The 19,476-nt window shown below is 47.4% G+C and overlaps 5 protein-coding genes across 5 annotated transcripts; 3 read left to right on the plus strand and 2 right to left on the minus strand.

The window, feature by feature from the left end:
- The first annotated feature begins 479 nt into the window (after positions 1 to 479).
- Positions 480 to 1,822, plus strand: BDV59DRAFT_72983 (homeobox domain-containing protein). Its single transcript, XM_073696987.1, has 3 exons — positions 480 to 692; positions 760 to 1,467; positions 1,520 to 1,822. Exons 1-3 carry the CDS (start codon positions 588 to 590, stop codon positions 1,682 to 1,684), a joined length of 978 nt encoding a protein of 325 aa, XP_073545786.1. The 5' UTR covers positions 480 to 587; the 3' UTR covers positions 1,685 to 1,822.
- A 7,715-nt stretch (positions 1,823 to 9,537) lies between these two features.
- Positions 9,538 to 11,610, plus strand: BDV59DRAFT_194494 (uncharacterized protein; the record flags this gene model as incomplete). The annotated part of the gene is made up of 5 exons (XM_073692405.1): positions 9,538 to 9,764; positions 9,834 to 10,226; positions 10,290 to 10,718; positions 10,768 to 10,997; positions 11,048 to 11,610. 5 exons carry the CDS (start codon positions 9,538 to 9,540, stop codon positions 11,608 to 11,610), a joined length of 1,842 nt encoding a protein of 613 aa, XP_073545787.1.
- Positions 11,611 to 11,831: 221 nt separating this feature from the next.
- BDV59DRAFT_73036 (alpha-amylase) lies at positions 11,832 to 14,103 on the minus strand. Its single transcript, XM_073696988.1, has 9 exons — positions 13,890 to 14,103; positions 13,797 to 13,835; positions 13,627 to 13,742; positions 13,468 to 13,576; positions 13,189 to 13,417; positions 12,971 to 13,133; positions 12,771 to 12,917; positions 12,471 to 12,711; positions 11,832 to 12,346 (listed from the first exon to the last, which is right to left on the minus strand). Exons 1-9 carry the CDS (start codon positions 14,046 to 14,048, stop codon positions 12,053 to 12,055), a joined length of 1,497 nt encoding a protein of 498 aa, XP_073545788.1. The 5' UTR covers positions 14,049 to 14,103; the 3' UTR covers positions 11,832 to 12,052.
- A 2,089-nt stretch (positions 14,104 to 16,192) lies between these two features.
- BDV59DRAFT_209194 (zinc-dependent alcohol dehydrogenase) lies at positions 16,193 to 17,407 on the plus strand (the record flags this gene model as incomplete). Its single annotated transcript, XM_073695349.1, has 4 exons — positions 16,193 to 16,481; positions 16,549 to 16,648; positions 16,702 to 16,885; positions 16,934 to 17,407. 4 exons carry the CDS (start codon positions 16,193 to 16,195, stop codon positions 17,405 to 17,407), a joined length of 1,047 nt encoding a protein of 348 aa, XP_073545789.1.
- A 123-nt stretch (positions 17,408 to 17,530) lies between these two features.
- On the minus strand, positions 17,531 to 19,414 carry BDV59DRAFT_183067 (glycerophosphodiester phosphodiesterase family protein). The gene is made up of 2 exons (XM_073690436.1): positions 18,881 to 19,414; positions 17,531 to 18,830 (listed from the first exon to the last, which is right to left on the minus strand). Exons 1-2 carry the CDS (start codon positions 19,119 to 19,121, stop codon positions 17,833 to 17,835), a joined length of 1,239 nt encoding a protein of 412 aa, XP_073545790.1. The 5' UTR covers positions 19,122 to 19,414; the 3' UTR covers positions 17,531 to 17,832.
- Between the last annotated feature and the right edge of the window lie 62 nt (positions 19,415 to 19,476).

The following is a 19,476-nucleotide window of genomic DNA, read 5'->3' on the forward strand; positions in this document are numbered from 1 at the left end:
AAAAAAAAAAAAAAAAAAAAAAAAAAAAAAAAAAAATAATAATAGAAAAAAAAAAAAAAGAAAGAAAGAAAGAAACAGATCTGACCCACTCAGCCCAGATCCAATTGTTGAGTTGGTTCTCTCCTTACCTTGCATAACCTTGGATCAGCTAGACGGTCTCCATCCATCGTCATCGTGTGTGCGGCAATGTCAAGAAGGTACTTTAACTCTCTGGGTTATTTGTCGCCCAGATTCCCTCGCCGCCTTTTATGATTTTCCCATCTTTATAGCCATTGATTTCTACGCATTTAATATCCTTGTTCTCGTCCTTTACTTCTTCCCTCTCTCTACCTACCTCTGCTTTAATCCTCCGCCCCTCTATCTACTGTGACTTCACGCCCTTAGATCTATAGCCCTCCTGCTTATATCACCTCGCACCGGGCTACTCTTACGTCCTCTTGCCTAACTCCACATTCCCGGCATCTTCAACCTTCGTGGAAGCCGCAGGTCGGCTACTGTGTAATCATCCAACCCTCTCGCTTCTCCACAAGTAGTCGCAAACCGGGGTGATTAGCATCTGGCCTCCGCGCTCCCCTTCGTCGTTTTCTATGTCCCAGTACCGCGAACTGGGCGAGGGTTCAGACAAAATGGCTATTTCATATGCAAGCGGCCTGCCGGCCGATCACACCCAGGCCCTTCCCTCTTTCCGCGAGGTAAGAGAGACCATGATGCGGTTGTTGGGATACAACATCTTCCTTGCATACTGACCTTATCCCGCAGTTACTCCCTCCACACCTCCACGACGAGATCGAGTCCACTTCATATTTCATGTCTCGTCAAAATGGCCGCGAGCGCCCTGGATCTTCCCATCACGACATGACGTCGAATCCCCGGCCCCTGTCGGACCGTGGCCCTTACTCTTCAGCTCCCAAATTACCGATGGGAGACGCTCCGCCGCGACTATCGGGAAATGCACCCCAGACGCCCAATTCAAACCCCCGCTATGCTTCGCGGGGACCGAGCCCTATCCTGCCGCCCATTCGGGATCTCCAGTCTCTCCCGGGCGCCTCGACAGCCCCGTTCCCCGACACAAGAGCCATCTCTCGACCAGACTCGTTTGCAGGATCGGATTTCCGCAACACCCCCGTTAGTGCCCATGGATATCCCTCGCCGAGTTTCCCTGATCGACGGGCTGCGGATGCCTATGTGGCCAACGGTGCACCGCCCGTGATGCATCATCAAGCGCCATTCCCGTACCCGGGCATGGCTTATCAAGCGGATGCTGAGCAGATGTCCCATGCGCAACAGTCAAATTTTGGAATCCTCGGGGACTCGGTGGACTCTAAGAACAAGCGTCGCCGAGGGAATCTCCCGAAGCCAGTGACTGATATCTTACGAGCCTGGTTCCACGAGCATCTAGATCATCCTTATCCTAGTGAAGAGGACAAGCAGATGTTTATGACTCGCACTGGGCTTACGATCAGCCAGGTAAATATTTGTCTGTATAATATGGAGAAGCAATTGGCTAACCAACATCCAGATCAGTAATTGGTTTATCAATGCGAGAAGACGACAATTGCCGGCACTCCGGAATCAGATGCGCAATGGAGGAGCGGATCTTGACGCCCAACGGCAATCACCGTTCAGCGACGTTGAGACATCAGAATCTATGCCCTCTCCCCATCAATTGGCCTCTCGGCCTTGAATGCCGCCGTTCCTACGACCTCGTGATTTGCGCTCTGAGCAGGCACGAAACCGGGCTGACGAATTTCCTTGAACCTCCTTTTCTTTTCCTCGATTTTTTCGAAGACATCGATGAGCCGTGATCGACCAGATCCTTTCGATACCCCTACCGTTTTCTAATCTCATATCGCTTTGCATGGGATCAATCTGGCATAACTATAAGCGCGGGATGGCTCTGGCACTTGAAGCCATCACGATTTCTCATTCTCCGGGCATTTGACTTGAATCTATACATGAGATGCATTTTTGGTGTTTGTGGCTTTCTGTGTCGACTTTAACCGCTATACAAAGATTTCTGGTATCTGCACTTTTTCTTATTGTCTTAGGCGGATGGGTATTTGGATATGGGAATCAAGCATACAGCTACTTCTTTTATTGTACATTAAAAGTACGCATAACGTGGACATGCCAAGCTAGACTGTTAAACCTGAAATATTTTCACAATTTTCTATCGACTTCGATGCGGATCTGGCCGTGAACTTCCCCTCATGCCCCTTCATATGTCCTACCACGGTAGGTACTCGCATATCTCAGTTCCCCTCACGACGAAGAACCGTTCCGGTATCACCTCCGATCGAGATCCACGATTAAGAATGAGCCACGATGCGTGGCCCTGGTATCCGAGACCCGACCACGGAACGGTTTTACTCTGGAGTAGAATTTCGATCGGAATTCTCAAAGGTCATGCCGTTCCAGGGGCGGACCGCAGACGTATGTCCGTCCCGGCCCACCGATCCAACAACCTAACTGACTCATCCACAGGGACAGAAACACTGGGTGTGCAGCGCTGTCATCACGTCATGGAGGTTTGATTTGGTTCCAGACTGTCGGGCCCGGCACTGTCATCGGTTTCGTTGCCGACGTCGATGCCTTGTCGTGGAACGGTACCCTCCAGGAAAGTCGTCTGCCGTACTACGTGGTGTTCATCTCTTCGCTGCCTTCTCCGTATGCGTAGCCCATCTCCGTTCCCCATTTACCTGCATCCCTATCCGATGGCATGTCCCGCCACTGCGACGACTGCCCGGTGACACAAGTCTATCAAGCAAAAGGGGGTGGCGTCCCCTATCCGCTTTTCCGATCTGAATTGAATTGACAAAAGGCATGGTGCATGCCGATCGAGGTCTCTAGGGGGTCATGTTCTCAAGCTTTAGGGGATCCCGATATGCTATGCATGAGCAGATGCCGATGGCTTGGCCCAGGGCGGCATTTCCCTATCCTTCGCCGTACCCTCTCATATTTGACTTTCTTTCGTCCCTCCCATGCCGAATCATGTCTTGATGTCAGTGGCTGGAGATTAATAAGCGTATCGGAGTCATTGCGACCCTGGTCTGTCAAGGCGCTTGAATCGTGACTCTGGTCAGCCACAGCGCCACAGCGGGATCGATCGCTGATGCACTGCGCACGGGGTAGCTATGCAAGGGTGGGAAAAACAGTATGGTGTAGGGTTCAGACTTGCGAATAAGGGCTCGTCGGGGAGTATCCGATCTATCTATCACATGGCGGTGTAATGGGAAAAGAAAAACAACTGTGGCTTGTGGCATTCCTGGCGGGGATTCCTGCCCTTACGTCCAACGCGCCGCACAAGGCCGGTGGATTTTGTGCGCTGTATGCCGGGCGCACCGAGGTACGCGAATGACGATGTCTTGGAATGAGCTGATATTGCATCCTTCAGGGGATACTTTCGATGCGGAAATGTTGATAGAAACGTCGAAGATGGCCTCCTCTCCAACTGTTGATGCACGCGTGGGGATACCTATATTACCACCGTGTATCGCACAGATGATTGGTGTCCTCCTATCGCCTGTCATCTCGCACTTGCATGAATCTTGCCCGAGATTAGGAGATACAGCGGATTACATCTACCTGTCCAGGCAAGGATCATTGCGACGATGATACTTGTCCCTCGACATCCGGAAACGTCCACCTGTACCCCACTGTTAGGCGGCAGATCTTCGATAGGCCGAGACAGCTGACACTAGCAAATCCAGTGAATAACTTTAAAAGGTGTGGCTAGTTGGCCGAATAAGTCCGTATCCCTACATTGGACAGGGCTGCCACGCCGCTAGTCTCGTGGGCCCGGAGACAGGTCAGTTTGGAAACTCAGGCCCGGGGTCGAAAGGCAAACCAGAGACAGGAAAAAGAAACTCAGGCCAGGGAAGTTTAAAAGGCTAAAAGCTATAGGTTTTTCAATCTGCAAGGCAAAAAATAGCGGTAAGGAAAAGATTTCCGTGAGTATAGAAGCGCTTCGTTCGATCTGACGCGCCACTATACGATTACCAGCCACATTCTCTCCCTTCGGATAGCCTAAACAGCCTTCCCGATTGTCGACGGAAGAACTTCCATAGTTTTTGCATCTCACATGCATACATGCATTCCTTGATAGGCGCTGACGCATACGTTTTTCGTCCAAGATACCAGACGATACATGCAAGCATGCATGCACGCTCAGTCCTTCACTGAAATATGTTCCTAGCCAATCATGCATGAGACATGAACCACTCCCTGGGCAACAACTGGTTCTGTCAGCCTGACTCGCACCAACACTAAAATATGTATGCAAGTTCGAAAATGGCAATTGATGGATAGTGGACCATAAAGCCATCCAACGCCACCATGTCAGTTAGCTAGGATCTGTCCGGGGTACAACTCCTGTTGTGGCCCCATGGAGATTACCAAACGAGAATTTGCCACTGCTTCGTATCGTCCTAACCCGATCGGACGCTCGTGGTTGGGGTTTCGAGAAAATGGAAATGCAGGCCAAAATTACATGACATACCTGCATGCCATCTGCCAGTCTAACGGGTTGTATACCCGCCCAATCACCATGCAAATCATGTCGACTGCAAGACAGCAAGCTCGGTAAGCTTCCCCAAGTCAATACTGCTGTGTCCTGGTTTCCGGGATTTGGGCCGCTGTCGCACTGCAGATCCGCCGCGGTCCGTGCCCGGGTCATATGTGCTTTATCTCGTCTGATCTACTGTCAGTGTCGGAGATCTGTGCGGTGGCAGATTTATCTGCAATGTCACCCAACGTCGCTTAGAGAGGCCTGTCTACGTGTTATTCTATGTGTTGTACGATTTCAGGTCTCTTAGTGCGGGGTGGAGTAAATTCACCTGCGGCAGGGATATCGTCACTATCTAATACTCTTGCACACTGGTGTCGAGATTTCAGGTAGCCACTAATTGGAACCGACCTCAATATCGTTTAGACGACACATCTATGACAGCTCGCATTTTATGATCAACCAGTGATGCGCTAATATTGTGGGCCTGGACCACAGCCATTTATATATTTCCTCCAGACCGCCTATTGTTAATAGCACTTGCTTTTTGAGTGAGCATCCTCGAGTTCAGCCTTATTATGGCGGCTTTATGATATAATTACATGCTGTCGAGACATACTTGGGCCTTCTGAAACTATGGGTTAAAGAAATAGACATGATAAAATAAGAATCCTCCCTATCTGGAAAAATAGAGAGTCGCTTTGTTGATTGTTGCTCTTTGGGTCATGGCTCAAGTGTCATCTGCATACTCAAATCGCTCCATCTCGATCATGTAATAGGTCAATTCGATTAAAAGCTGGATCTTCTTTTTCAGCCCAGCGTAGGAGCGAGGATGTGACTTTAATAATGATGATCTGCCAAAGGCTTCCTGGAGAGCTCCTAGCGATAAGTTATTGAGGTCGATAGTGACACACACTATAGGCAGTCTGAGTCTGTCTCGTTCAGTCTCGGGGAGGTACCGTTTGACTGAATGCTGCCATGTACATCCGCTGTGCATTCTTATTCCAACCAGTCATTAGAGACCTTCTTTTTTTCTTATTCCTCTTCTCAATCAATCTCTTTACTTCATGAATGTTGATCTAGTTGAAATGACCAATGTAGCCAATGTCCTGTTGGGTACAAGGGAGTTTAAGCTATGCAAATCATAATTTTCTATTTACTACCACGGATGATGGATTGATTCGGCCAACTCTCTGACTTCTGTAGCTTCCACTAGGAGTGAATTACTGTGTATATTACTCTAGTCCCTGGTCATTGCCTTCGCTACTTTAGTTTGTACGACTAACGTAGTTCGTACCGAGCATCAGAATGATGTGTCCTAGGGCGTATTTGACTTTATCATGACTATCATTTGTGATCTTTTCTTGTGCCCATCGGTGTGACATCTATCGCGTTGCTCACCTTATACTTCTAGGTATCGGCTATGTTCGTTAGCATTCGGTTACTCGTTGGAGTTTGGGCCTTCATTTATTTATCAACAGAAATAAATAGATGTGACCTTAGTCACATGAAGTGTCAGAATATCGGACAACGGTTACTGGCTCTTCCAGGTGAAAATTAACTGGTTAACATTTGAGTCTGTATTCGAGCTTACCATGTCTGTCAACTATATTAGGACCAAATTAAATCTAAGCCGTGGCGTATAAATTTCAATCTCATAACTGCTTTATGGCTTGAAGAACGTTAAGCACCGATTGTACATGGAGTGTTCGTATCTTTCGCATATCCATGGAGTCCACTGGCTGGCTTAGAATAGGTCTAACGTCAGCTCTCGGCCTTTTGCTTTGTGAAACATGCTTTCACCAAAGACCAAAATATACCTAGATCAAAAGGCCACATGTTTTAGTATGTGCACACGATTTACGTGGTCATACTGAAGTGCTCTTCTCTACAAGTTGTTCGTTTCCCTAATAATGCCTTAGAGCTGGAGCAGCATTGCGACGGCACTTAGTCGCAAGAAGCGCCGCAGACATATACCCGCGTACTTCGTCTTTACCTCCTGTTGCTTCGGAAATATCTTCTGTAACAGGCGCTTGCTAATATATCCCGTACCTACTTACGCATATGCCTACAGGCCCATTGAACGTAGCGATTTGTTTGGGGGATATCCTCTTAGAGCACGCTCTATTTTAATGTGGCGAAAACACCAATTCTATAAATTCATGAAATTCACTGGATGCCTATGTATATTATGTCGAAGAAGAGAGCGAGCTCAGCAAACCTAGCAGGGATTACAGTACGTGTTTCACCCATAAGCAGAAATTGACCCCCTACAGCGTAGCTTTACAGTAGTCATCTCCAAATGTCTTCCTTTTAACCTGAGAGAAGGACATTAGGTCAGGCTATTGCCATGTTAATGCTCCACCTTCTGTGTTATATGTCTAATAAGAGCAATATAGTTGTCGGAGTCTTACTGGGGTTCCGGCATGGACAAATCGAGGGCCTCCTTTGTATGGCGCATGATAATAGCAGTCTAGCTACGGACGCTTTCATCACTCCAGGACACGACTAGCTGGTTAATTCGATCATGCCCAAGGCTGGTGCCGGTGATTGAAATAATTTCAAGATAATTTTGAGGGAGTGCGAGGCGATTATACATCGGATCTTGTGATGTTGTCTAAAACAAAGGAACGTAGTTGAGTGTCTGTATACACTAGTGCATTAATGCGTGGAATAAAAAACCATGGTATAGTCGATCGCCGCAGAGGAAATATACTTATCTGCTCTTAGCTGCAATTTCTGTATCTTTGGACCCAATAGGATGGTATGAAGAGTACCTTTAGTTCTACCGGTCCTAGCTTGTGACATAAGAAGAGACTTACTTGGGAATTTCAGCAAAATGATGAAGAGGAAAATATTGAAGTAGTTATTCAGTTTATTGAAAATTTTAGGTAAGGGAGATCAATTATAATCGCTAAAGTTCGTGCTGTATATATTTCTCACGGGACAGAATATTCCTACGTGGCATGACGTCCTATCGTTTCGATATGAAATACTAGAATCAGTCTGCAAATATGCTTTCAAAGGAATCAATAAACCCCATTCTATCATCGCTCGTGTGTCATTATCGCGATGCAGATCGGACTTCCCTTGTTACCTACGCTGGAGACGTGTCTTAGATTCGCGATAACCTGACCTGGGAGCTTCGGAGGTCTCCGAAAACCAAAGTAGCTGGACCCATTCTCCCTTCGATAATAAAAAAGTACCTCATTATAATACAAGGATATCCTGGATAACGCGAAACTAAGAGCAATCTAGGATCAGCCAACAGCTTGTCAGGTACGCCCATGTGATGCGCTAATGGCAGTGCAACTGTCCTATCAACTGTCAGCTCAGCGGGGTATCTCCAACGGACATAGGCGCCAATGAAATTTCCCACTACAGGAGGGAGGACGAACTGATGAGTTCGAATGGAGAAATGCCAAGGGGATGAAGCAGCATAGTCCTGGCACAGTCCGGCAGCATGGTATTGGCCCAGAACACTTTGTCTATCTGTATGGATCTCTGCCCATGCCTTCTTTGTACATCCCTTTTTTATATTAAATACTCTTGGCAGTGACTACATGCGCCCAAGGTCTTAGCCTAGGAACTTCACCGACCGGTTTTAGCATGTGAAAAAAGGACAGGCGCTAACAACATTGTGGCCCTTAAACCACTGTGATGGCGAGGAATTGCGTGATTTATATAGGACTCATACTGTGGTTTGAAAGTACACAATAGGTAGTTGTAAAAAGGGAAAAAAAAAAAAGAAAGGAGGGCGGGGCGCGGGAGAAGAGGGGGAGACTCAAAACAATGGTAATTATATCGCAACGACAAGCCGTTAAGGCCTAATTACGACTTGAATGTAGGTCAGTATGCGATTGTTAGAGAATCTGGTGGGAACGTTTTAGGGCTGTCGGTAACAGGTCAGACCAGGTATGTCCTTGATTCAAGATCTTTACCTGCTCTTCTATCAGCAACCTTCACGGCACGAAGTACAAGTATTCCACCCCAGCACTCCATCCCATATTAAATTCGACCTAGGTCTTGTGCCATTGATCATGATGCACTCATGATGCTTCCCCGCAGCATGTGCCTGGCAAGGATGGAGCTAATGCTAGAATGTACAATAGACAAGGGTTCATTGGCACCAACCTTTTACGTTTTAGGAATTAATAGCATGAATAACCTTGCGCTATAATGAGACCACCTACACAAAACCAGGCACAATTCCGTTTGTAGCCGGCCCACCAGGGTACGAGGTTGCATTGCATGATACGCCGTTTGAGGTAGAGGAAGAAGTTCAACGTATTTTCGTCCATACTAACTTATAAAGTAATCATCTACCGAATTTCGAAGGATCTGATATCTTGAGGATCTACATGATCGGCTGCTTCCTTCTATGGCCTTTAGGAAGGTGAATCGCTTAATCCACGCCGGGACTGGTTAGTACTGCTCCGCTTCCTGCGCCTGGCAAGCCAAGAGGATGCCTAAAATAAGAAAACATAAGAGGTACGTGGCTAATATGGAGAATGATCATTTCGGAAGACAAAGCGCTTTCTCATTTTGGTTGTGTTCCCGAGAGTATCGGCTTCATTCAACCCCCCGATAAGCACAAGGCTGCTTTCCACAAATGAAATTGAGGTACAACACGGGTATATTTGCTTCGGTCCCAATGTCAATCAAACCCCGCTCTCAATCAAAGGGGATTCTTACTCGAAGCGGGTTACGTCGGAGAAAGAATAGCCAAACAAAGCTGCGCTACCAACCAACCCCTCTTGCAGTAGCAGGGTATCACGGCCAGCCTTCTATCTTTCTAGAAGACCCTTGGTTGCATCGTGTACCTCTAGCGTGCCTTTACTCCAGGTCAAGCATATACACTAACCTAACGAAGTTTATTCCGTCAACTTGCTACAAACTAACACAATAATACAATGTTAAAAGGGCGGTTATCTCCCTACACGTGTCCATATGGGATCTCTGGAGGTTCAATTGTTGAAATTCTTTGTACTTGGTCTACTTCATCTTTTCGCTACTATATGTTGAACGACACCATGACGAAACCTCCCATTGAAGAGGAAAAATACGAAATTTCCCCCAGGAACCAGAATCATGCCAGTGATATCGACTATAAGCCAAAACAAGGAGCTTCCGAACAAATGACGCGGCCAAAATGCCGAATCAGGCGCTCTATGACAGCCTGTCAAACATGTCGGAAATTAAAGACTCGATGTGATCTGGACCCCCGGGGCCACGCATGCCGTCGGTGTATCTCTCTCAGGCAAGTCAAAACTTCTGCATATATCACAAATGCATCCACCACAAAAGCTGTGGCCTAACAATGAGCTAGAATTGATTGTCAGCTTCCTGATACAACTGACAGACCTCTGGATAGCGCCTCTATATGGTCTGATACGACAACCACCAACTCTTCAATAGAGGAACGCCTATCGTCTCTAGAAAGTAGTATGAAGGATATGACAGAAATGCTGCGGCAGCTCTTGGAGCAGACACCAACCCTCTCAGACGCTTCCATTCCCCAATTGACCCGCAGCAATGCAACAGATGACACAATATCTGTTGAGGGAATAGTAAACCCTTTGTGGGGTGTCCTGCCCAAACCTGCGCACATAGTGCACGAACTTCAGACCGATATCTTCGGAGAACCGGAGTATTTGCCACTAGAAACTCCCTGTGGTGGCAATGTTATCGACCCCAAACTGTCTTCAAAATTAATGCAGATGTATGTTGCTTAGTCAATCCTCACTGGACTGTGTATTGCTTGCTAACTACAAGAAATTACTAGATTTTTAGGACATTTCGGTCCATGGGTGTCCATATATAACGTATCCGATGTCTATAATGAGACTAAGCAGCCAGAGTCGTTACTATACTATACTTCATGTCTCCTGGCATCTCGATATATGCCAGGGGTTGCTTCGCCAGTAGTGCAGGCTATGTATTTCCAGATACGGCAGAAAATGGCAGGTGATATATTGGGAAGATTACCGCTGAAGTTTGAGGTGCTTCAAGCAATCACACTTTTGTGTCTATGGCCCACGAATTCTGTTCAAAATGGATCTCCTATGGACAGTTGGGTATTAAGCGGCATCGCTATTGATCATGCACTTGTTTCTTTTCAGTTCCTCGAAAATCCTCCCTATGAACATATAGTCGACAATGACATTGTCCCACGGCTGAGGTTATGGAACTCGTTGTGTTTGGCCCGCATTCAGTGAGTATGATTCCTATTATCATCAACCAGACACTCATAGATTATGTAGATCTGCAATAGCAAATGCTCGTCCGTTCCACATACCACAGAGATACCTCAGTCACTGTTTCCATCTCCTCGAACACCCGGCCGCGACATATGAAGACAGAAAGGTTGTTGCAGAAATACAATTGTATTTGATCACTCTACAGCTTCAGAGAAATTATCGGCGGATGAGATTTCCCTGTATTGAGTATGAAGAGATTGAACGCTGGAAACTGGATTGGGCCCATTTATTCAGTAAGTTACCAATATACTAGTGTTACGATGTTGTATACTAACAAAGGCAGATGGGGAAGAGAACTCGACCATAGAGCTTAATCTATGGTTCTGTCAGATACTTCTCCATCAAACCGCAATGAAATACCAACTGGAGGCAGAGCACCTTAGCCTGGAGATAACCCAGTTGTCTCGCTTAATTGTATCGAAGGTATTACAAGCCCGCCTCTCCACTGCACTAGGGTTCACCGACCATGTGTACATTATTATTGGCTACGCAGCGCTCAATCTCTGCCATGCAAACACTTTGGATCCCCTGATCGAGGATGTCCAGATGTATCTACTCCGCCTGTCACCAAATGAGAGGCATATCACCTATCGCTACTCCTGCATGATTGCAGATTTTAAACAACGGTGCTCAGAGTCTCAACCTTCGTCTGCGGACCTGCAAAAGATAGGGCACGAGCACATGCAGGTAGCTGCGCCATTTGTCAGTTCTATAGGGGATAGATTTCCATTATGGAACCAAATAATTCCGAACTTCAAGGCACAGCCCTTCCAGGACGGATTCCTCAATGGTAGTATTATAATGGCGGACGCGAACCCAACCGCTTATCGATCCGTGGCCATGTAACCAGTCGAGTATGCTGCAACTTGAGCTGGTTTCGAGGCGCTGTGTTTTGTTATCATGCGATGAATGGAATTATATGCGTATCTTGTTATGCGCTACAACCATGTTTATTTTACCGGAAGATAACTACCTTGCCAGGTAGCTATTATCGGACGAAGCTGCCAGAATATTATCAAAACTACAAATGTCACGCTATTTCCCTTTAGCCCCATTTTAGGCCTCATCTATAAGATGCGAGACTCAGCCCTTACTCTTTCGAGATTTCTGAAGCGAAAATTATATATAGTCGGTGGGTTCTAAGGAGTATGATCCCTTAAAATGCCAGTCCCGGAAAGGATTTTCACACATTTTTGCACCATCATATTTAGTGGTCTCCACAAACTGTGTTACAAGCTAGCTATATCACCTATGAACTACGCAGTAAGGTGTACACTTGCCGCTGGCGCTAAGACGAACTTCCACCACAGATACTGGTCTTGTTCAAGTTTGCGCTTGGATATAAGACCCTGGGAAGGCCGCTCTCCATGGGAACAGGGACTTTACCGTCCGCACCGACCGTCACAGTAGCACATGAGTAGATTTCAGTCAACTTCTGACCAGCAGCGTATCCCGTCCCACCGAGAGAGAGGGTATATGAGTCACCGGAAGCGCCCTTGTTGGAAAGAACAGTGACAATCTGTGAGCCATTGGTCCCCTTGAGCATGGCGAGGGTGTTGGTGTCTTGATAGATTGGCTTGTTCTGAAATAGCAAAAAGACAACAAGTTAGATAACAGGCTTTGTGGAGACGAGGGGTTCAGGGCTTGGAATAAAACGTAGATCATGAAACAACTCATTCGTGCAGGCCTCTAGCAGTGGCACGTACCTGGTTCGTTACGTAGGAGGGGTCTCTCTTCACCGCGTAGTTCCGAAGAGCATTCGAAGTAGCAATCAGTTGGTACAGCGGGCTAGTCGTTGAGTAGCCTGACAGCCATGTCGCCTCGCGATTGCCTGGGTCATTACCGCCGTTATAGTGTTGTTCTTGTCCGGCGTAGATAATTGGAATCCCGTCTGAGAATATCAGGAACGCAGCGACGTTCTTTGCAAGAGACATATCATTGGTGTAGCTGAAAAAATGATTTATTAAATCCTTTCCATAATTTTCTGTCTGGTAGCGCAAACTCACGAGGCGAAACGCGGGTTATCATGGTTCTCAATGAAGCTTCCTAGGAGGGTTGTGTCGGAGCATGCAGTTTTCATCGTATTGACCATATTATAAAGATCGCTTATGCTTCCTGTGGTGGATTTAAAAGCATTAAGTAGCGGATAGTACCTGCGCACAGTTATCAGAAATGCGACAGGCAACACTCCGGGTTCTCCACGCACATCGGGTAGTTGAGCACTCCATCGAGATAGTTTTGGTAATCGCAAGTGTAAGACGGGTCACCGTCGAGCACCTCGCCGACACAGTAAACACCAGCGGCATCATTATACCCGGGCCAGAAGTCTTTCTGGACGTGCTTCACGGTGTCGATCCGAAGACCGTCAACTGAGGATGAGATCAATACTTGTGAGTTTGTAGTAGGTCGAACAAGATAACTCACCGGAGTAGTTAGCTACTAGCTCACCAACCCAATCGTACCACATATTCTTTACTTCAGTTTTTGTGGTATCTAGGTCAGGTAATGAAACGGTGTTATCACCTAGCCAGCAGTTCTCAACCTGTTCCTGGTCCTCGTAGTTCTGGATCAGACAGAAGGAATGGAAATATTCCTGGGAATTGAAAGGGTTGAAGATGCTGTAATCTACAGAATTACCGGCACCATTGTATCCCTGTATTAGTGTTAGTAATTTCTCTGACATACAAAACTTGATGGACAAACCATATGGTTGGCAACCACATCGACCATGAGGTACATGCCGCGCTTGTGAAGCGCAGATGCCAGCGCTTTCAGATCATCCGCAGTTCCATAATGCTCGTTGAGTGCATAGCTAGAGGAGATTACTAAGAGGACCTGAGGAGATCTGGGGCCTGTGCTCACGCATTCTGCTGCCAGTAACCATGATATGCCTCCCCATATGCAGTGTCCTGAGGAAGCTGTCCAGTGACAGGAGTGATCCAGATGGCGGTAAAACCCATACCTTGGATATAATCGAGCTGGTGACAGTTAGCATTCAAGTCGTTTACCTCAACAGACTAAGGACTGCTTACTTTGTCGATTATACCCTGCCAAGTACCACCGCAGTATTGCTTGGAACAATCAGCATTACTTTTTCCAGTGAATCAGAGTCGGCCGCGACAAACCCTAGCATCGGTATCGCAAGTAGCAGTGGTTGAGCCATCTGTCCGTGCAAAGCGATCTGTGAGCAGGAAATATATGGATTGCGATCTCCAGTCTGCAGGTGACGCCGCAAAGGAAGTGGTAGCGATCGAGCCGAGGAGCAAAGGCCACCAGGAACGCATTTTGGGCCGGTAGACAGATACTACAGCTCGCGCAATATAGAAGGTAATTTTACAATTTGGTGATTGTTGAATCGGTCAGACATGTCATGCGAAGATGCTTTTGTACCTAGGTGGAACAAATCTAGACAGCCAAAAAACCGTGCAATCATTGGTCCGCATCGCTGTTTCAGCTGAATCGGTCCCCCGACATGCAGAAGATTGTGATTTGTGCCCGGAGCTGACGATTGGCAATTAATCTCCTTCGATTTTCCGCCCCCTGCCGGTGTGAAGACAACCGGTTGGATCATGGTTGCGATCGACACGGCCAAGTTCCGATAGGGAGCGAGCCGTCATAACAGCAAGCGTTCTCCCGCAAAACGAAACTGCCCTTGTTTGCCAAAAAGGTCCTAGAAATAGGGTGCAATAGGGCCGAATGTGTTTTTCCACATCCGCGCCGCAGTGCCGGTTTCTCGGTGTTCAAATCATGCAACCCCGCAATCAGTTCCTCAACGCCTGTTTTGGTGTGGGTTTTAATCGGATGTGGACATATAGCGCTGATACGCTGCAGGAAAGATTCTCTAGGCAGTCACATGGCGTTAGGCTATGATAATTTTATGGTAACATCGATTTGTTTGAGTTTCTACATATAGGTTTTCATCTAAGCTGCACTTTCAATCATGGGCTCCTACTAGGTCAGCTCAGTTACAGTCATATTCAACTCCCTTATAATACCCCAAAGCGAGTTAGTCGATAGTGACAATGGTTTTAGGTAAAGCAGGCACCTACCAACCATGGCGCAATACAATACTCCCCGTTCGCGAGGTCTGGCTCCGACACTGTAGGAGACAGTGGAGCGGTATTCCAATACTAACAAAGAGCCGACGGTGTATCCTCCATGAGACAAACTCCATATAGCCGATAGCAAGATGAAACCGATTCTGTGTAATGTCGAATGTGATCTTAGGTACCTGAGTGGAGTGGATTGGTGTGTCCAGTACCTTGGTCCGTTCTTTCATATGCAAGACATATTTAACTTATGTTTTGTGTTGAGGATTGCACGAAGGTGTTCTTGAGAGTTTTCGACAGTATTGGTCGATCGAATGATAACCGGGCTTCCCATTCATTGCGAATACTGCCTCTATCCATGTAGTATTCAGTCCATGTAAAGAACTGACACTGTACTACCATACACACCTCTAGATTCGTGTAACTTGCAGGTCTTGTTCTATATATGGAGTGATGTATTCTTTGTAACCAGAAAGACGCTATGTTACTTTTGGTTCGATAAGTAATTCAGTAGCAATAATGCTCAATGGAAAGCGAGCAATATATATATCCCGTAATATCCCTCATACTCTCCTTCGTGTTTCGAAGTACAGCAAAATCACATCTTATCCAACCCAGACACTATGAAATTTGCCTTAGCGACCACCGCCCTTCTCATCGGCAGTACCCTGAGCTGCGAGTACATGCACTACAAGCAGTGTGAATGGCGCGGAGAAGTTCCTCACTGCGGAGAAGAAAAGTATTGGGACGTCGGCGATGAGTATCATAATTTCAAGTACATGTCAAACACCAAGGGCACAGGTTTTGGGAACTGGCAGAAAAAGGAAGCCCAAGACGAGAAAGGCAACTGTGGACCTGCACTTGGAACAGGCGTTTGTAAATCCGGCTATAAACGTCTCTGGTGTACCGATGGGCCTTGGTAAACGTAGGCGTTCCACTTCCGCAGAAAGTGCTTAACACTATATTGATATCCATAGCTTCCACAGTTGCTATCAATGGTGTGAGCTTGCGCTCCACTAGATTGACATCAAATGAGGCAGGAGGCTTGGATAGTCATAGTGTTGTGAATAAAGTCGTTTGAAAAAGCAATGTCTCCCCTAAGAATGATCTCCCTATCCTCGCACTCTAATTCCATAGGACATTATTGCATTTCAAATTAGCATTTCCTGTTATAAGTCTTCCGAAGTCCAGCCTTATGATGTTTTGTACTAGAATACGCTACGCCAAAGCAGTTGTGTTTAGTGCCCCGCATCAAAAGTCGGGGCTGCCCCGAATGAATTAATAATCAAAACGAGTTGACATTTGACGAAAGTCTCTTATATTCTGCAAAGCCAATAGAGTGACACAAATATCATAGAATACTGGTTTCAATCGCCAAAATGACCATCCCCCGCGTAATGAAGGCTATCCAAATCCAGAAGTACAATGCCCCATACGCAGTCTCCGAGGTCAAAGTACCACAGCCCAAAGCGAATCAAGTCCTGATTCGTATTAAGGCAGCTGGGTTCTGCCACACTGACCTCATGGCATTGAACAATGACTTCCGTACTCCGCTACCTTTTATTGGATCACATGAGCCCGCTGGCATTATCGAGGAACTTGGATCCGATGTCAAGGCCTTTGCAATTGGTGACAGAGTAGGGTGTATTAATTTTGAGAGCGCGTGTGGCAAGTAGACTCAACCTTGATCACTTGCTATCAGGATTGTGATTGTGTAGACTGATTTGCGAGATAGGGACCTGCCCTGACTGCCGGCACGGACGTCCTATTTACTGCGATAGTCCGATGATGAAAGGGATTACAACTGATGGGGCATGGGCTGAATACATGGTAGCGTATGCTATACTCCCTAAGGAAGCCAGGCAAGCTACTTCTGACCATAGCCCAGAGATGCGAGGTTTATCATTAAACTCCCCGAGAAAATTGAGTTCGCAGTTGCCGCACCTCTTATGTGTGCAGGAATTAGTATCTACGGAGGGATAAAGAAGGCAGATATCCCTCCTGGTGGTTCAGTAGGAATCATAGGCATCGGAGGACTCGGACACATCGGAACGCAATTAGGAAAGGCAATGGTACGTCCGTGACTTGGTATGCGCCGGAATTATCTAACCGCCTCAAAGGGGTACAAAGTGGCAGCTGTGGATGTCAAGCAGAGCTCTCTCGACTTAGTCAAGTCGCACCGCCTAAACCCGGACTTGTGTCTTCTTGCAACTCAGTCTGCCGAAGATGCCCTGAAGCAAATTGGTGATACCATTCCAGGGCCATATCCAGGGCTGGATGCAACAATCCTTGCGACCGATCATCCGGCTGCGTTTGAGTTTGCGGCTACTATCACCAGGAAGCATGGGACTGTTGTCCTACTCGGTCAGCCGGAGAACGGTATTACGATGTCGTATCAGAATATTATCTATCGAGACTTGAAACTAGTCGGGTCGTTGGTTGCGAATACCCCTGACGCAGAGGAGTTGGTGAGATTGGTAGCGGAAAACGATATCGAGGTGAAAGTCAAGAATTGGAGGATAGAAGAAGCAGAGCAAATGCGCCAGGAGTATATGGCTGGGAAAAGTGAGGGAAAAAATGTTGTCGTGTTCTGAAGGCGCCGTATTGTGTGAATGAACAGATTATTTATTCATTTAAGTGAAGCTTGCAGAAAAAAGGTCGCCCACGACAAGACACATAAACTATGGTTGAAATCTAAATATAGATTTTGACTACCATAATTCACTACACACGTACTTGATTACCTATCCAGATTGGCAGCCTCCTCTTCCTGCTTTGGTGGTCATGAATAAAAGGGACGGGCTGGAACGGCATGCCCACGTGGAGACTGATTACAAATGGCCGTGGCGGGCAGATATGAAGATATACGATCAGATAATGCATTGAAAAAGGCCCTCCTGGACGATATAGAATTCGACCGAGAGGGCGGACTGGGAGAATTAGACCTGGGAGCTATCTGTACAAAATACAACACCGACTTCTTGCTCTATATCACGTAACGGCATATCGCAATTCAAGGTTATGCCAGACCCATGCAGCTTGCATAATACGTCACTGTCGCCGGCCAATCCGAAAAGAGACCCTTGATGCCAACCTGTCGAGCCAGAGCATCCACGATGCGGTATAAGTCGCCGTCCTTGTGGACGACAGAGGCAATGGATTGGATATAGTACTCCTTGGCGGCGGCAGCACGCTTCAGGGGACCGGATCGCTCGAGCGACCATGTAATCAGATCTAGGCCGGCATCTTTCGCGGCTCGTGCATACTTTGATGGAATGATCTCGCCTTCGGAACTCACATTTAAAAGGGCATAGATCGGTGGTGCCATAATCTTCACCCCCCGTCGTGCGAGCTCGGGCAAACCAGCAACAGCGGCGGCGTAGCCGTCCGGAGTATCGACGCGCTCGTCGAGGTAAATGGCCTGCTGTCCAAAGGCTGGTTCATGCTCAATCCAATAAAAGATATCGTCCTCAAGAAACGATTGAGGCCAGACTTGTGAAGGGTGGATATTGTGCCGTTTGTAATCATCGATGAGCTGTTGCGCGTACATCGCTTGCGTGTAGTTTCCCTTGAAAGGCATAGGCACTTCAGGGGTCTTCAGCTCGGGTGAGAACTGGAGTCCCAGCGATTTGATAAGCTCGATATATTCACCGTGCACCATCGGAGTGGCGCAGGTGTCGTATAACTCTGTCCGCCAGGCTGGACCACCATACTGGTACTCCTCAGCCGTCACCGCATCCGTATTGCTTGAGTCCATTTTGGCACAGAGGCTTTTGAACTCAGCCATGGTGATATCGGAAGTACAGCATTTTGCTTGAGCGGCTTTCCCCTCGGTGGCGGGCTGAAAAGGGACGGTGCACTTGGCCGCGAGGTCGGTAGTAAGGATGTTGGTGGTGGTATGCAGGTCGCACTGCGAGTGACGGCAGACTAATTCACGATCTGCCGTGAAAGCGACGTCGCATTCGATGATGCCTGCTCCCATTCTAGCAGCAGCGAGCATACCCTCCCGCGAATGTTCTAAATTCGTCAATAACTCATCAACCCGTAGTCTTAGGTGGATAACGTACCGGGAAATTGCAAGGGGCCCCCGCGATGCGAAATGGAGAATTTCGGCGGATAAGCGATGGGGTTCTCGCTGCATGATTCGAGCTTGCGTTTGAGAGGACCATCGTCCATGTCATCGACCAGGTAGTATGGCCGCGGACCGACCTGGATATTTTTGATTGACAGGCTTTGCTGAGCATGATGGGCCCCAGAAGGGGCTGCGGACGCAAGCCCCGCCACCAGCAGGAGGATAATTCGACGCATGTGGAAAAGGAACCGTGAAAACGCCGGGCAAATATGGCAGATCAAAGAAAGAGCCTCTCTTGACTGCAGGAAGGGTGACTTTATATGATACTAGTACGGAGTGGATCATGTTGAGAGATAATAACAAGATCCAGGGGACCAACTGGGCCCAAATCAGCCCGTGCGAAAGGGACCAACGATGACTTGCTCGAGACCATGCTTGGCAAGGCTTGGCTAGATTCGCACATGCAGACAGCGTGAAGCATGAATGACAGAGTAAAATGGTCCAGTACTGATCCGTTCTGGGTATGAAGCAAAAGGCCGGAGCTAAAGATGCTTAAATGAGGTGGTTGGAGGAAATGCCAAGATCGACCAT

The sequence above is a fragment of the Aspergillus ambiguus genome, assembly GCF_047715705.1.
Source record: "Aspergillus ambiguus strain CBS 117.58 unplaced genomic scaffold BDV59scaffold_27, whole genome shotgun sequence".
NCBI lineage: Eukaryota > Fungi > Ascomycota > Eurotiomycetes > Eurotiales > Aspergillaceae > Aspergillus > Aspergillus ambiguus.

Bases quoted from the DNA above. Each gene is read 5' to 3' on its own strand.
- BDV59DRAFT_72983 (XM_073696987.1), top strand. From the start codon at position 588: ATGTCCCAGTACCGCGAACTGGGCGAGGGTTCAGACAAAATGGCTATT. The intron at 693-759 runs GTAAGAGAGACC...CTTATCCCGCAG, and splicing joins CCCTTCCCTCTTTCCGCGAG to TTACTCCCTCCACACCTCCA. The intron at 1,468-1,519 runs GTAAATATTTGT...ACCAACATCCAG, and splicing joins CTGGGCTTACGATCAGCCAG to ATCAGTAATTGGTTTATCAA.
- BDV59DRAFT_73036 (XM_073696988.1), bottom strand. From the start codon at position 14,048: ATGCGTTCCTGGTGGCCTTTGCTCCTCGGCTCGATCGCTACCACTTCC. The intron at 13,836-13,889 runs GTTTGTCGCGGC...GATTGTTCCAAG, and splicing joins CTTGCGATACCGATGCTAGG to CAATACTGCGGTGGTACTTG. The intron at 12,347-12,470 runs GTACGTGCCACT...TTGCTATTTCAG, and splicing joins CCTCCTACGTAACGAACCAG to AACAAGCCAATCTATCAAGA.
- BDV59DRAFT_183067 (XM_073690436.1), bottom strand. From the start codon at position 19,121: ATGCGTCGAATTATCCTCCTGCTGGTGGCGGGGCTTGCGTCCGCAGCC. The intron at 18,831-18,880 runs GTACGTTATCCA...TGACGAATTTAG, and splicing joins GGGCCCCTTGCAATTTCCCG to AACATTCGCGGGAGGGTATG.